Source organism: Lepisosteus platostomus, chromosome 2, assembly GCF_059453375.1.
Source record: "Lepisosteus platostomus isolate fLepPlt1 chromosome 2, fLepPlt1.hap1, whole genome shotgun sequence".
NCBI lineage: Eukaryota > Metazoa > Chordata > Actinopteri > Semionotiformes > Lepisosteidae > Lepisosteus > Lepisosteus platostomus.
Window position 1 is genome coordinate 74269855 of NC_142612.1, and position 14526 is coordinate 74284380.

At 38.4% G+C, this 14526-nt stretch overlaps 1 protein-coding gene across 6 annotated transcripts in view; it reads right to left on the reverse strand.

Moving 5' to 3' along the window:
- The window catches only part of dock10 (dedicator of cytokinesis 10), a 104314-nt gene that overhangs the window by 33654 nt on the left and 56134 nt on the right, over positions 1–14526 (reverse strand). For all 6 annotated transcript variants that reach the window (XM_088618051.1, XM_088618067.1, XM_088618077.1 and 3 more), the window contains exons 5-20: positions 12147–12219; positions 11523–11648; positions 10755–10889; positions 8315–8498; positions 7262–7347; positions 6891–6974; positions 6619–6774; positions 5789–6007; positions 5562–5684; positions 5095–5177; positions 3067–3189; positions 2172–2251; positions 1454–1638; positions 1237–1302; positions 975–1067; positions 525–648 (exon numbers count right to left, since the gene is read on the reverse strand). In XM_088618051.1, the coding sequence (XP_088474177.1) occupies positions 525–648; positions 975–1067; positions 1237–1302; positions 1454–1638; positions 2172–2251; positions 3067–3189; positions 5095–5177; positions 5562–5684; positions 5789–6007; positions 6619–6774; positions 6891–6974; positions 7262–7347; positions 8315–8498; positions 10755–10889; positions 11523–11648; positions 12147–12219 (1940 nt within the window). The remainder of the gene's footprint in view (positions 1–524; positions 649–974; positions 1068–1236; positions 1303–1453; positions 1639–2171; positions 2252–3066; positions 3190–5094; positions 5178–5561; positions 5685–5788; positions 6008–6618; positions 6775–6890; positions 6975–7261; positions 7348–8314; positions 8499–10754; positions 10890–11522; positions 11649–12146; positions 12220–14526) is intronic.

Consider the following 14526-nt stretch of genomic DNA (forward strand, 5'->3'; position numbering starts at 1 on the left):
TTCTTGCCGTCTGCCATAAGACTGTACAACGCATCCACCTTGCATCTTGGCAGAGGCAACATCGACAGTGACCTGTTTCTGGACTAAACGCATATACACATCTACTGCTACATCTGTTCTCTTTCTTTTTCTTTTTCCCGTTTACAACCACTTATGTGCAATATATGCCAGGGACCTGTGCAATACATTTATATTTATATCTATGGTTACATCTATATTTATATTCATATGTGTGATACGATTTTCTGTGTACTGTTCTGTTCTAGTTTGCTCTTGTGTGTCCGGACTGTGAGTAACTCTTGTATTGTATGTATTGTACTATTATTATATAATTCGTTACACTGTGGCTGTGTTGTGTGTGTTAAGCTGCTGTTGCACTGCAATTTCCCTCACGGGATCAATAAAGTATCTATCTATCTAAAAGTTAAAGCAGAAGTTCAATTAGAAGATCAACAACAATGATGTGACACAGGCCTGATCAAAAATGCTGATTCCATAACGTTTTTCACTTCCGGTGACCGCACCTGCAGTTTCCAGAGCTTCTTTCTTCTTGGCGTTAGTCTTGGCATTGATGTCACAAGTTACATGATAGAAAGAAAACAGGATGTGATGCTTCTCGTGAAGCTGAATTGGAAGTTCGATTTTTACCTGGAGAGAAGAGGTAAGTCACTGTTAATAATGTGGATACCCCACCCTCGGAAGTTACCACAACACTGTTATTCAGGAATTGATTTACTTAAACGAATGTAATGATTGATGTCATTAATCTAGTTATTTATCAATAATCAGTGATAATTAATTAATAACCACTTATTCATCTTACACAGCAGAGGTAAAGACACCAGGTGAATTAACTGAGTTCAATTAGGTAGTGTCCATACTTTTGTCTGCAACTCCATTGGGAAATATACAGGACGAGGATATTTATTGTACATCTCTATACATGAATCTCAAACTATGACACAAGAGCTGACCTCATCATAGAAATCAGGGTTCTGTGAATGATGGAGAACTGTCGTGCAGGCTGCCGTGGTAAAAACTGGCCCCCCTGGTTTTCCATATATGCACTGCAACGGGAAAGGAGGAACAGTTACATGGAACACAGCCCTGCGACATAAGGCACACACCATGGGAGACACATTTTGGATTCCATGCTGTAAGTCAATACAGAGGCACCTATGGAGTGCTTAGTTAAAAAAAAAAAAACATCTTTGGAAAATAATTGTCGGATATTACCTTCAGGGGTTTGGCACCGTCCTCATCCGAGCTTCGGAATTCGATGCACACTGCTATGTTTCTTGCCTGCAAACAGTGTACAAATCAGACTGCGCATTCCAAATGTTCAGTCGGTATGTCTTATTCTACAGGAGCGTAAGATTGACTTTTTAAACATTTGAATCACACAACCAAACATCTTCTCAGAGTAATAGCCAAAAGAGTGAAGGCAGCCCACCTTAGCGAACGTTTTCTGGCTGTCGTACTTGAGATGTTTGGGGTAGATGTAGATCTGGTTCTTGTACACTCTGTATGGCTGAGAGTACTTGGCTGACTCATGCACGAATTCTTCAACCTCTACTGTCACTTGATGTTCACCTTCTTCAAAAGGTTTTATAGGTACATAGGATGACGTAACACAGTCTGCAGTGGAAATGAAGAAGATGTACAGTATAATTAAAACATAAAATCTAGCAAAGTACTAAAAATCAATGAATAATACCTTTTACTTGTCATTAAGAAGTGCACTCAAAGGACAGATGATTCATTAAGAGATTTTAATTAAAATGAATGTCTAATTAATTTATTAAGCTTAAACAGACTATAATTGCTTTTTTATAAAAGCTGAAAGAAAGATCATAAAATAAAACCTAAGTGAAAAAAAAACCTGACTACATATCATAATAAAGTGTCATTTTCAACATGCCGAAAGATGTGGGAAGGAGAAAATTCAGCCAGCTACTTTCTTTACAAAACAAAATGCACTGAAGAATCACCTACAGTATATGATAGGTAAATGCAACATATGTGATACATGTACAGTACCTAGAAGTATTAAAGGTTTTAGAGAGTTTTTTTTTTCGAAAACAGTCCATTTAAAACTTACAAATGCAGTTACTGAGAACCTGCCAAGAACGCAGCCCTGTTTGTGTGTGAAAGAAATCTAGATGACCTACTTGGGTGCTCCATTGGGACACAATCCACTGTGATCTCCAGGCTTCCAGGAATGGTCTGCAGTTTACTGGTCTTCTCTGCCCTGCCAGCAGTAAATAATCACTTGTAACTCATGGACCATTCATTACAATAGAGGCTGGACCAATGTTCTCTTGCACATATACAGTACTTGCAATATATTCTACTCAGCTTTCACTCAAGATACAGGTAGTTGTTGACTTGTGCTTTCAGAATTTGAATGTTTCGGGTTTAAGGTGCTTTAAGAATTAAGACCACTTCTTAATTTCGGAGGCTTAGTTCTCACTAACTCTTGGGTGCGGCGAACAACAAGCAATTCTGCGGAGTGTTTGAGGCAGTATATGCTGTGTGTACCACTTGCTTTTTGGTATCAAAAGAGTTGCCTCGATCCTTCCAGCCGGGCATCCTTCATGCCCCATCATCTTGAAATTACTATACATCTTTTAAAATCTATAAAATGTCTTTGCCTTGATACTATGTACCTGATACTATGTTTATATTTTGAATGGTATAATTACCTTTTCAAAGTATATACAGTACTTCTTCTCATGAAATCTAGTATAGAATGATATTGGACTTCTAAATGTGAGATTGTTATCCTGTTTCCAAATTTAAAAATCAGACAAGCACAGTGCATTTCCTGTTGACAAGTGTATTTTTACTTCACCTGGATGACATTCAAAAGCAAGAAAATAAATTGTTTGGCAGGCTAAGAGATCACTTTTATGCACGGAGCTATTTTGGTCACAGAAGAGAAAGAACCCTTTAAGTGTTTCTTTTCAAGCTATCATGGATATGAGACTGCTGTACTTTCCAAGCTAAAGAGCTGTTAAAGCAATTTGTGGAAATTCTTTTATTTTTAATAGATTTTTTTTTTACCTCCTGTAGTCAGATATTACTTTGAGCAGGTCTTCGGTCGAGATTTTGCTGCTGTCTTGCTTGAACAAGGGTGAGAAACGCGAATCCCGATCTACAGTTCCATCGTTGTCTTTGAAAACTGGCCTGCCAAAGACCGAGCAAGAAATAAGAAACAATGAAATTCAATTTAATTTAAAATGTTGGAGTATGTTCTGCAAATTCATTGTGAATCTGTGGCTAATGAGGGACCATCCAGTGTACCATGCATTCATCCAAACTCATTTAAAAAACAGCTCGGAACAGAAGAGCAAACCTATCTCCTTTCTGGGGGAGACATACAATAGCTGATGCAGATGAACATAATCTTAAATTCAGTAAGATAATTTTTTTTTTCTGTGGGAAATCATGTCACATATTACATTTTTTGACCCCCTTAATGGATGTGGGTGGTTGTCTTGAGAGGTGTAAGACTGTCACTATCCTTGACCAGAGAAATCTCAATCCCACTCAAATCTGATAGAAGGGATGTCACAGGCATATCTTACACATTATTGCTCTCAATCCAGCTTCAATTGCACATGTTGCTGCTTGAGAAATTGAATGATTAGTGAGTGTATTTACACCTCCATTCAGGACATGAACTTGGAAATCGATATTTCATCCTACTGTAAGTTTCTAAATGTGTGTTTGCAATATACTACATTGAATTGATTTGTCTCACTCCATTTACCAACCGTTGAAGTCTCTTGTAAATCAGGATTCACATTAAGAACTTGTTCTGTACATATTCAATGCTGTGAAAAAAAACCAACCTAAGACAGCACATTAAGAAACAGTACTGTATTTGGCAAAGAAAGGAAGTGAATGGACTGCATTAATGAATCAAATGGTGAAACTTAAGAGTTTTTTAGCTGCAAAATCTATTTATATCCTTTCTATTTTTATAACTGAGTTAGTTTCATAGGAGTACTGTTATTATTTAACATCCACAGGCCTTCAATGAGCATCTTTAGCAGTCATGCCTAACCTGGCAGACAATAACTCTGGAACAGAGGCCTGTCCATTGCAGGGCACACCCGGAGTGAGGGCATGTCAGTTAATCCAGACAGCATGCCTCTGTACTGCGGAGAGGAGTGTACTGTAACATGCCGAGAAACATATGGGAAGGGGGAAACATGCAAACTCCACACAAAAAGCACCACAGGCTGGACCTGAACCTACAGTAAGTCCCAGAAGTTGTTCCAATATAATATGATATAAGCCAATATAACTTCACCATGAAGCAGTATCAAAAAGCAATGATCAATAATAAAAAATGTACATTATATTTCAGAATAGTTATAATCATAAGTAGAAATAAAAGCATCAAGAGCAGATATCTTATATCTGTAAAATCCATAACAATAAGTAATATCAGCACATCACATGGTATATGTTTTATGCCCAAGGAAAAGTAGACTATTTACTTAAGAAGAACTGATGACTCTTTCCTATAGTGATCTCAACTTTTCAGGACAGATCATCAGGCACCTCACCGAGAGGTCACAGGATCCCCTAAAGGGAAAATAATCAACCTCTACACTCACAGCTTTCACACAGCACTGTTTCAAAGTCCAAGCCGTACTCTGACCCCAGAGAAAGCGTAGAGCCTTTCTTCCTCGGGAACGGTGTATGTCACTGGAAAGCGTGAGGAACTGCTTTTTCACTGCAATGTTTTCTCATTAAAGACAGCACCCTTGAGGGAGCGATGAAAGTAAAGGTGGACATAAAAAGTGCAGACAGACTGACTCTATTTGTGTAGCACGCTTTCTCTCTCTCTGACCTTTTTATGCACTATTAGACCTTTCAAGTCTCCATTCAATATGATGTGACAGTTGAGCACTTATAGTTAAAAGGAAAAGTGAAGCTTAAAAGCAAACGTGTGGCAAGCTTAAACCATTTAAAACATTTATTTTTTAAGTGTATCTATTCATAAGCATAACCGAAGGAGAGGTGCACATCCAGAATTAGACTCTAGTCGTGTAATATATTTGCTTTTTGTAGACTTACCTTATTGACCATGCAAAGGGCATGTGGTATTTGCCAAGCTTGCTACAGAACTGCTTGTTGGACTTTAAGATTTTCTGGACAGTCTGTTAAAACAGGGAGGTTAATTGTCATTTCACCCCTTTTCCACAAACTGACCTGAAGGCATTTATATGGCAACACAAATCTTGCAAATTTCAATTCAAGATTTTCTCACACAAGTATACCACTGTTTCCCCCATACAATGCCATGTTCTAGTTAAAAATGTTAAGCATTAATGTTTTCATATGTACTGTACATAATACCATTGCATTTCATTAGTAACCTATTCTTTCAATTTAAACTTTTAAATACATCCATAATGGCATCTAAAAACCATAATTCCATAAATGTATACCTATATAAATTTGAGCTTCTAGTATTGTATCCACTTTAATATGTTATCCACTGTTTAAGCCAAATCCAAATCAGACTGAGCCATTTCCTTTACCTTGCTGGAGTCTGTATTCTTGATGTAGGGCTCAGCTCCACTAGTAATGTTTCCCATCAACACCTTTTCGACTCTGGCCACCATCACAGTGTCAATGTGGGGGTTCATGACCGTGAAAACAGCCTGTATCGAAGAAGAAAGAAAAACGTTAAGCCAAACTAAACATGTCAGCTATGTATGAATCCATTTCTGCCTCACATAGCCAGGTTCTCGGATATAAACAGTACCTGTTTAGGATATTGCAGACATTTGTCCAAATTTCCAGTCAGCTGACATTCCTTTGGTCGCTTTTCCGCCGGGGAGCTCATCCCGTTCTCCACCACGGAAGAAGAGCCTACGAGCATCTGCCTCACAACGTCGGGATTCAGGTCCACGTGGAAATCTGCCGACACCTTGCGGCCGTCCCGCGCGTTGAACAGGGCGATGCTGACAAAGAACGGCTCGATCTGCATCCGACCGGGAAAAAAACAAAACAACAAACATCCGGAATGGGATGTAGAAAAAAAAACTGCCCGGGCCATAAGATAACTATAAAGATCTCTGAGATCTCAGTTTTAAAAAATTAAAGTTAAAAAGACTTACATATTATATATCCTAAAGTATATTTTGATACATATCCGTTCATTCATTTTCTAACCGCTTCTTCCAATTCAGGGTCACAGGAGAGCCAGAGCCTATCCCAGGAAACAAAGCTCTGGATGGGTCGTAGGACAGACACAAACACAGACAGACACGTGCTCCACAAGGGCCGCTTTTCCCAGATGCCAATGAACCTACAACCTTGTTTTTGGACTGTGAGAGGAAACCCACGCAGACTCACAAAGACCTTTTCATATTTAGCAGCTTAGATCTGGAACTGAACCCAGGTCCCCAGTGCTGCAAGGCAGCAGTGCTCACCACTGCACCACCGTGCTGCTTGTGTCAACATCATATTATAAATTAAGAAGATGATTCCTCATTTCCAGCGTAGGACGTGATCTGTTTTTGATCACTTTAAAACGTGACCCTTGTTCAGCATTCGAAATTCTGAGGTACAGGACAAATAAATGATGCTTACATTTGTTAATGGTCCATTCTCGTTCTCGGTCACACACCCCTGGAGCGTTAAATTGAGTGAATGGCACGTTATCATCAGTCGTTTTCCAACCTTCTCCTCAAACGGCTTCACAGTGGGCTCATGGGGTGAAAAATCAGATTTCTGGCTCTTGACCACCTTAAAAATAAGCAAAGATGCGATTTTCTCTCCTGCATTAGGTTTTACCCCACCATACAAACAAAAACTGTGCTATACCACAAGCCCCCAGACAACAGATAGAAAGGGAAACTTACAGGTATGTCTGGATCCAATGAAAACAAGTTCATGCGGTCCTCTCTGCGCGCCATCTTGACTGTTTCCTCTGTTTCAGTGATGTACTATCGAATAGAAAACATTCAGCAGAAAAAATCCATAGTTGTATGAATAAGGTAGAAGGAACATATGCTAAATACATAAAATTGAAGGTTCAATTAACTGCTATAAATTAATTTTTGTCTATTAGAACATAAAGCAAATAATTTATTAACGAGTTTAGTTGTCTTGTTCATAAATGAATATAATTTCAAAATATAGGTTGGTTCATTTGACCAGATGTGTAGATGAAAAAATCTCCATAATGGGAACATACTGTATAATGGCATTTCAAAATATCGAGAATACTCACCTTTGCTAGCTCTGGATTTATACTGTTTTCTGACACCTCATCTGTATTCGTCAGAATTGTTTCACTTGATGGAAGATCTACTGAATCTGAAAGAAAAATAAGGAAGGTAATACAGCTGATGTAAAACTGTGCTGAGCTTTTGCACACATGCACTGTACATTGAAGTTCACAAAACATCTGCGATGGAATATAATACTATAATACATGTTGGCGGTGACAATAAGCCTTGAACTAGCTGAGTTACTATCTTTCACATTTATGGAACTTTTTAATGTTTAACATCTATATACCATCTATGTTTAGTAATCACAGTATTCAGACTGAGGAAAAGAAGGGCTCCAGAGCTAGACTTGGGAATACATTTCGTGTGAGTGAATCATACTTAATGGCTCTTCAGGCAACAGCACAGAGCTGCTGGTGTTCCCCCAGACCACTGCAGAAAAAATGACACAGGGCAGATCTGAAACTTTGACTAAATAAAACCCCAATAGGAGATTTTGCTAAAGGTGAAACAAGCCTCAGTGTCCACCTGTTTAATGCTCTTATTTGTGTATAAAACATGTCTGGCTGAAGCAATGAAAGCAATGAACCAAAAACAATTCGTTTAAACTAAAAAAACAAACCAGTTACATTTTAAAAATGTAGATCCTGGAGCTACTATAAAGTTTTGACAATGAAGAATGATTAAAACCCTGGAGTTACAATGTTTTCTTTGGGAAAAATTATTTATACAGTTTTTTCAGTTTCATAAAATTATGCAAGGAGAGTAATTCTCGAGGGATTTCTTAAGCATTCTGCAAATGTAATTTCATGTTACCAAAAAAGCTCTCTGTATTCCTCGCTGATGTTAATGCTCAATCATACTTTTTTCCCCCATTTTTTTGTGCAAAACTGAGCTTGAATGAACTCTTTTTTTACTGTTGGAAATGTCGTGCAGCTGGAGAGGGAAGCCAACGACTTGAAAAGATTAATGTTTGTGCTGATGCTGACTGAATGTAAGGAGCTCACTTCCTGTGCTCACGGCTGTGGTTTGCCTCAGCTCCGATCACTGACCCTGTTTCATGTCTGTGAGGTCCACGCTCTTTCTCTCCTGAGTTGGCCCTTCTGGGCTGATCTGCAGGATTCTGTTTAGGGTGCTTATCCAGTCTTCCATGTCCTGCTCGCTCTCGGCTGCCAGGACAAAGTATGTCACATCGTTCATTTTCAGCTCAAAGGCATATTTCCTCAACTTGTGATTCTGCAAAAAGTGTTAGATTCAAGCAAATAGCATTAGCAGGCTGGAAACATTCATTTAAAACTGTTTAAATCTCCCAGAAATAGAAACCACAAACCCTGCGCTGTTTGACAAAATCATATTTTAGCGTTTTGACTTAACTCCAACAACTATACTTTACAATACACAGTTGTACAAGTACTGTACGTACAACTACCCTCCAGATGTCAAAACCAAGCTTTTTGTCTTTGAGTACTATAGCACTATGGCCTATTACAGAAGTCCTAGCCTTTTATTCTAATGGTATTAACTTGAGTCTGTACTGTAACCATCATCAACCCTAAAAATAATTTACATTTTCAGTGAGATACAGTAGGTATTGGTCTTTTTAAATCCTAGTGATGTGTGATCGTGTGATAAAGATATACGTGCTGCAGTCTAAACATAAAAATTGAACTTTAAATGTGCAATTTTGAACCCATTTATATGACAGTGCATTAGTGCCATTTGATTGTATACAATACCAACACTTAGCAACTGTAGCCATTGAGGGTGCCCTGATTATCATAAAAATACAGGGAAATTGGGAATCATTGCCTGGAAAATTACTTTTTTAAACGTTTTCATAGAGCTCACATTTGATGTCTGTCAAAGTGTGATTTGCCTTAGCCTTGCTGAAGAAAGGTTAAATGAGTTTACAGCTGTGCTTTGCAAAGCATATTTTCCCCCAGGAAGACTTCATTTTTAACCTTCTAAATATCTCACTGAATACACGTTACATTCATGATTGTTTCTAAAACCTTTTATCACATGCTTCGAGAGTCTTACTTCCTAATAAATTGTTTTTGCTGCTCAGATTTTGCATTCTGCCTGCACGTTTTGTGGTTTCCTGTTCTGTCCTTATTGGAGAGCTTTCTTAAACTTGACCTTTTTTACTAGTTCTCTTTTTCCACCCTGGATTCTTTCATGAAACATACAGTATTTCTCTTCCCGCTAAATACTGTATGTTCAGAATCGTAAAATATCAACTTGCAAAATATACCAACACTCAATAATAATACACATAAAGTGCTGAATGTCTTTTTCTATACAATTTATACCATGTACTGAATAGTGTACAAACAACAAAATAAAAGTATATGTTCTCATAAATGTTCTTGTAAACGACTCAGGGAACTGTCTATACAGTACATCATCGCATCACGATGTCACCACACTTGAATTTTAACTATAATAAACCTTCTATTGTGTTTGGTATCTTTTTTCTTGCTAAAATAGCATAGTTGTGCCTAATCATATTGACAAATGTCAAGTGTTGTTTCCTTTTTTGAAACATATTTTTCAAGTATCACAAGCCTGAAGTGGGCAGCTGTGCTGATCTGGGAAAAACAAATCCAAAATATTTAGCATTAAAAATTATCAAATGCTTCTCCTGGCTTGTTTAAGGCTGTTACCTTTCTCATTATGGTAACCTTTAGCACTGTTGAATGCTGGAGTGCCTGAATTCACTTATTCACATTCTGCTTTCTGCTTTAGTTGTTGGCTTTGCCACAAGAGTGAAAGGGCGTTTCTGACAGAACAAATTGCCTTTGCACATCTCCCAGTCTTTATCTACAATCAGCTATTCATTTTTCCTATGAAGATGGAAAATGATGAGTAAAATGAAACTGGGCTCACCGCAAGTCACACCTTATTGGAGGAGAATCTGGCAGCCCCAACCACAGTGCTTTATGGTTTTAAACAGCTAGGTCATACCATCATCAAACTGCCCCTGGAGTCCAGACATTTAGCATTGCTTTCAGAAGAGTTCCACGGAACTCTATTTCTATTTTAAATCAGGAAGCACCTGCTGAGAAGCCTTAAAATAACTATAAATAAAACTAAATTGTCATTCAACGTTGAAAGATATTATCAGATGGAGATGGAAGTTCTGGGGAAAGTGTTTGGTGCTTCATTTGTGAACATCGCTATTCTTTTAAACAAAAGCTGCAGGAAAGGAGAAGAAAAAAATGAACCCATTCTCAAACAAAAAGCTTACTGATTCATTCTTAAGTATGGACAGTGTCCAAGACTGTGCTGTTTCTACTGCTGATCAATTTCATGATACCCTGTACAGCAGGGTACAGATGGCAGACAAAAGAGTACAGCCTGGAGGAGAAGTTTCAAGATTCCGCTTATGAAAATATTCTGGATATAGAGGTTTTTTAATATGCTGTCAACATGAAAAATACAAAGAAAAACTGAAGGAGTGGGGACTCAATCATAACCGAGGAAACCTACCTGTACAACTCCAGTGCAAGAATCAAGGAAAATACATCCTTTTGGCTCCTTGGATATTTTCTCATCTTTGTAAAAATTCATGATGTAGGAATTATCTGTCAGCTGTGTGAGCTGGAAATACCTCCTTTTGAACGACTGCCAGTACAGAAGCACAGAAAGAAGTCACACAAAAGTAGTCTTTCAGTTTTAAGGATGATTAAAGGTGTGTAAAGAGGAACAAAGTATATTACCTGTTCATGTATGGTTCACCTTGACTAGGTATGAGTTTTAAGAAATTCTGAAAGATTGCTTAATTACCAGCTTAATGTCTTATACAAACTAAGGTGTATTAATAAGTCACATATAAGACTCACTACAGTAATAATACAGTGGAGGTCAGTGCTCATTACATCCCGTACATATTGTATAATGCCTGAGTTTGATACAGTAAAAAGACCTTTGCACAATAGCCTATTGTTGTTTGCCTTTAATTTAAATTACAGAATGTTTATTTCTTGAGAAGGGGGCCCCAAACCAGAAAAAAGGTTAACCATCCCTATTCTACTGTGCATTTTTAAATACACTGCAGCATATTGCCAGCATTCATTTCCGATTGTGTTTGTCGTGGAAAGGCTTTCTTCTCTGCACAGCAGCACTGATCAGTTCATCTTACAGTGCATGCTCCCCGCTGTTTGCAGTGGAGGCTGATGCTAGTGACACTGACTCATCCAGCAAGTGCAGGCAGTGCTGTTAAAATTAGCACACAGGCGAGTGGAAATGTCTCCTTACCCTCACAGTGATGCTATTGTTCACAGTGCTGTTGAAATTCCCTTTGTAAAGCCAGCCAGATCTGAAAACTCCAAGTCCTCCTCCACCTCCACCCCCACCTTTTGATGATGACAGGGATGTCGTGTCCTGTGAAGACAACCATTCTTAACTCCTTGTCTTCAAGGTATGACCTTTCCGTGGACAAAGAAGCTTTCTCCTTGTAATTACAGTGTGAAAAGATCAAACCAGTACAGTAATTTCAGTAGATCTCACAGCTGAGTGATACTTTGCTGTGTAATAATAAAGCCCAAGAATTAGATAAATCTAAACTTTCTAGGCTCTACCTCTAGTTTCAGGAGCACGCTGGCTTGGACACTAAATATGTATAATTGCATAGTAGTGCTTTAGACAACCTTGATCAGTACAGGACTGTATCTAACAAGTGTCTAACTAGTGCACAGTATACAGTAATGCAGTTTTTGCATTCAACATTATTTCTGTCATCATTATTCTCAACATGAAAATGTAAACTTATAGATGGCATTTGGGATAAATTAAGTCATCAACTCAATGGGGGCATGAATTGCCAATTTAGGATTTTGAAGTTCTAAGGAATTTCTATAAATGAGCCTTACAGACACTTACTTCATCTTTATCAACATCTTCATGGTCGATTTCAAAGGAATGTGAAGGAAGCTTTTCTGGTCTGTACAGTTTTCTGCAAAGTAATGAGCAATCAAACGCTGATTATTTCACTAGCACCTTGTTAGAGACTGAGACATTTTTACTTAAATGAATAATCAGTTTAATGGAATTAAATGAGATTTGTTTTTTCCAGGACACATAACCATTGTTTGCTTTGTTTATTATATTTTACGTGCAATGTAAATTTTATATGTAACTTGCCTTTTCCTTTTTTCGAAAGCACTACAAAGATACTGTATCTCAACAAAATAAGCTTAGGTTTTATTGTAACCTTGCCTTGTAAATGTGAGAATTATTAATGCTGGACCTAACATTTATAAGGGAGAAGTAAAAAAAAAACCTCCAGATGCATTACATATCCCCTTAAACAATTACAATCACAATTGTAATGTGTCATGCTTGCCCCTGCTGGAGAGCTGCAGAGCAAGCTAGCATTTCCACAGCTGCAGGCCTTGCCTATACCCTCCGGTTGCCATGGATACGTATCAGACCAGAAGCTTGTTTCACCTGTGGGTATTCATAACCTTCCCCGCCTCAGGTGAAGCAGGCTATTATGCTCTATGCTCTATTACAGCCTAGGCCTGCCTAGTTCCTAGCTGTGTTTGTGTTTTCGTTGGATTCACAATCCTTTTTTCTTCTTTCTTGCGTTGGATTTCCCTTGTGTTCTATTCGGCTGTAAACCTGGACTGCTCTGTTGGACCTCGGCTTTTGAATTTTCCTTGTGTTCATTTCCTGGCTACAAACTCAGATTGTTTACTTGAATTCGTATTCTTTAAATTCCTTTGGCTCTTGGCTACTTTCTCTACTTGGCTACGAACTTTGTTTCTTTCAATCGCGTCTCTAGACTTTGCCTTGCCTGTTCATTACTCCCGCCTACTGCTGGCCTGTTCCTGCTCTTGGGTTCATCTTATGACCCACGGATCACTACTTCACCTCATCTCAAGCAGCGGACATTACATAATTGTTTAAGGAAATGAATAATGCATCTGGATAATAATCTACATTCCTATTAACATTTTATAAACCATTTCACAACTACGTAAGCTAATTATGGAAAAAGCACACATTGATAATACTAGATAAAGCACAAGATAAAGCACTCCACAGTAAACAGATTTTACCATGCAGTTAATATTAGGGGACTTTATTAATATCACACCCTTTAAAATATAGACTAAAGCCATTTCCTTTCCACAAAGCTTATAACAGATTCAAATGTTACAAAGAGTAACATATAAAGAAAATATTAGTAGCCATTACAAACACAGGAGGTGTTTTTAAACTATTTTCTACAGCCTCTCTATAGAGTCTATATTGTCCATGTATCTGATGTCTACTCTCATTGGAGAAACCTCTTCATTTCTTCAAACCAAATCTTGTGTGCAAGGAGTCACCGAAGCCAAACACTTGTCACAGTGCCTGATTTTCCAGCCTGTCAAGAATGGACTTTTCAGATGGTGGTACTTTATTCTTTCCCATCCAGCCACATTTTCAGAAAGGGAGTACTGTATAGGATTCGTAAGACACAAAGGGTGCTGTTTACTAAGCTCATTCAGATGTGGTCTGAAGATGTTGCTGACATAATGATGTATTTAAGGGCTGGCGGTGCCGAATGAGATAATATTCTTGTGTTATTTATAGACATTCTTCATCTGGAGACACTCCGCATTCTGCCTGCTGGTCATTTGGATGCCATGAGAGTTGACCGACATCAAGAGGAAGTGACTCCAGGGCGGATCATGAACGGCAACTCACTCCTTTTAAAGTTATATAAGGTGGGATAGGAATGCTTTTGGGTAAGATGACCACTGTATTTGAAAATGTCTACTTCGAGTTCAGATAATAACGTTTTAATAACAATATTGTTTTTTTTATTTTTAGGATGCATAAGTTATAAAGTGGCAAGTCACCCATCCAGTTTCAAATTGCTTTATCCAATACAGGGTCATGGGGAAGCTTAAGTCTATCCTGGCAAGCAACAGGCGCCAGGTGGGATACACACTGGATGGGACGCCAGTCCATCACAGGGCACACACACAGACACACACTCACTCACTCCAGGGCCAGCTTTCCCAGAAGTCAATTAACCTACCAGTATGTGTGAGGTAACTGGAGCACCTGGCCAAAACCCCTGTGAACACGGGCAGAAATGCAAAGCCGATGCAGATAGACCTCGGGAATAGAACCCAGAGCACCAGCACTGAAAGGCAGGAGTGCTGCATCACAGTTCCACCCATGGCATAGCATTTAAAGTGAATTCTACTCTAAGAATTAAGAATCTAAAACCACGTCGTCTTCTGATTGGCATCCAAAGAGGGTC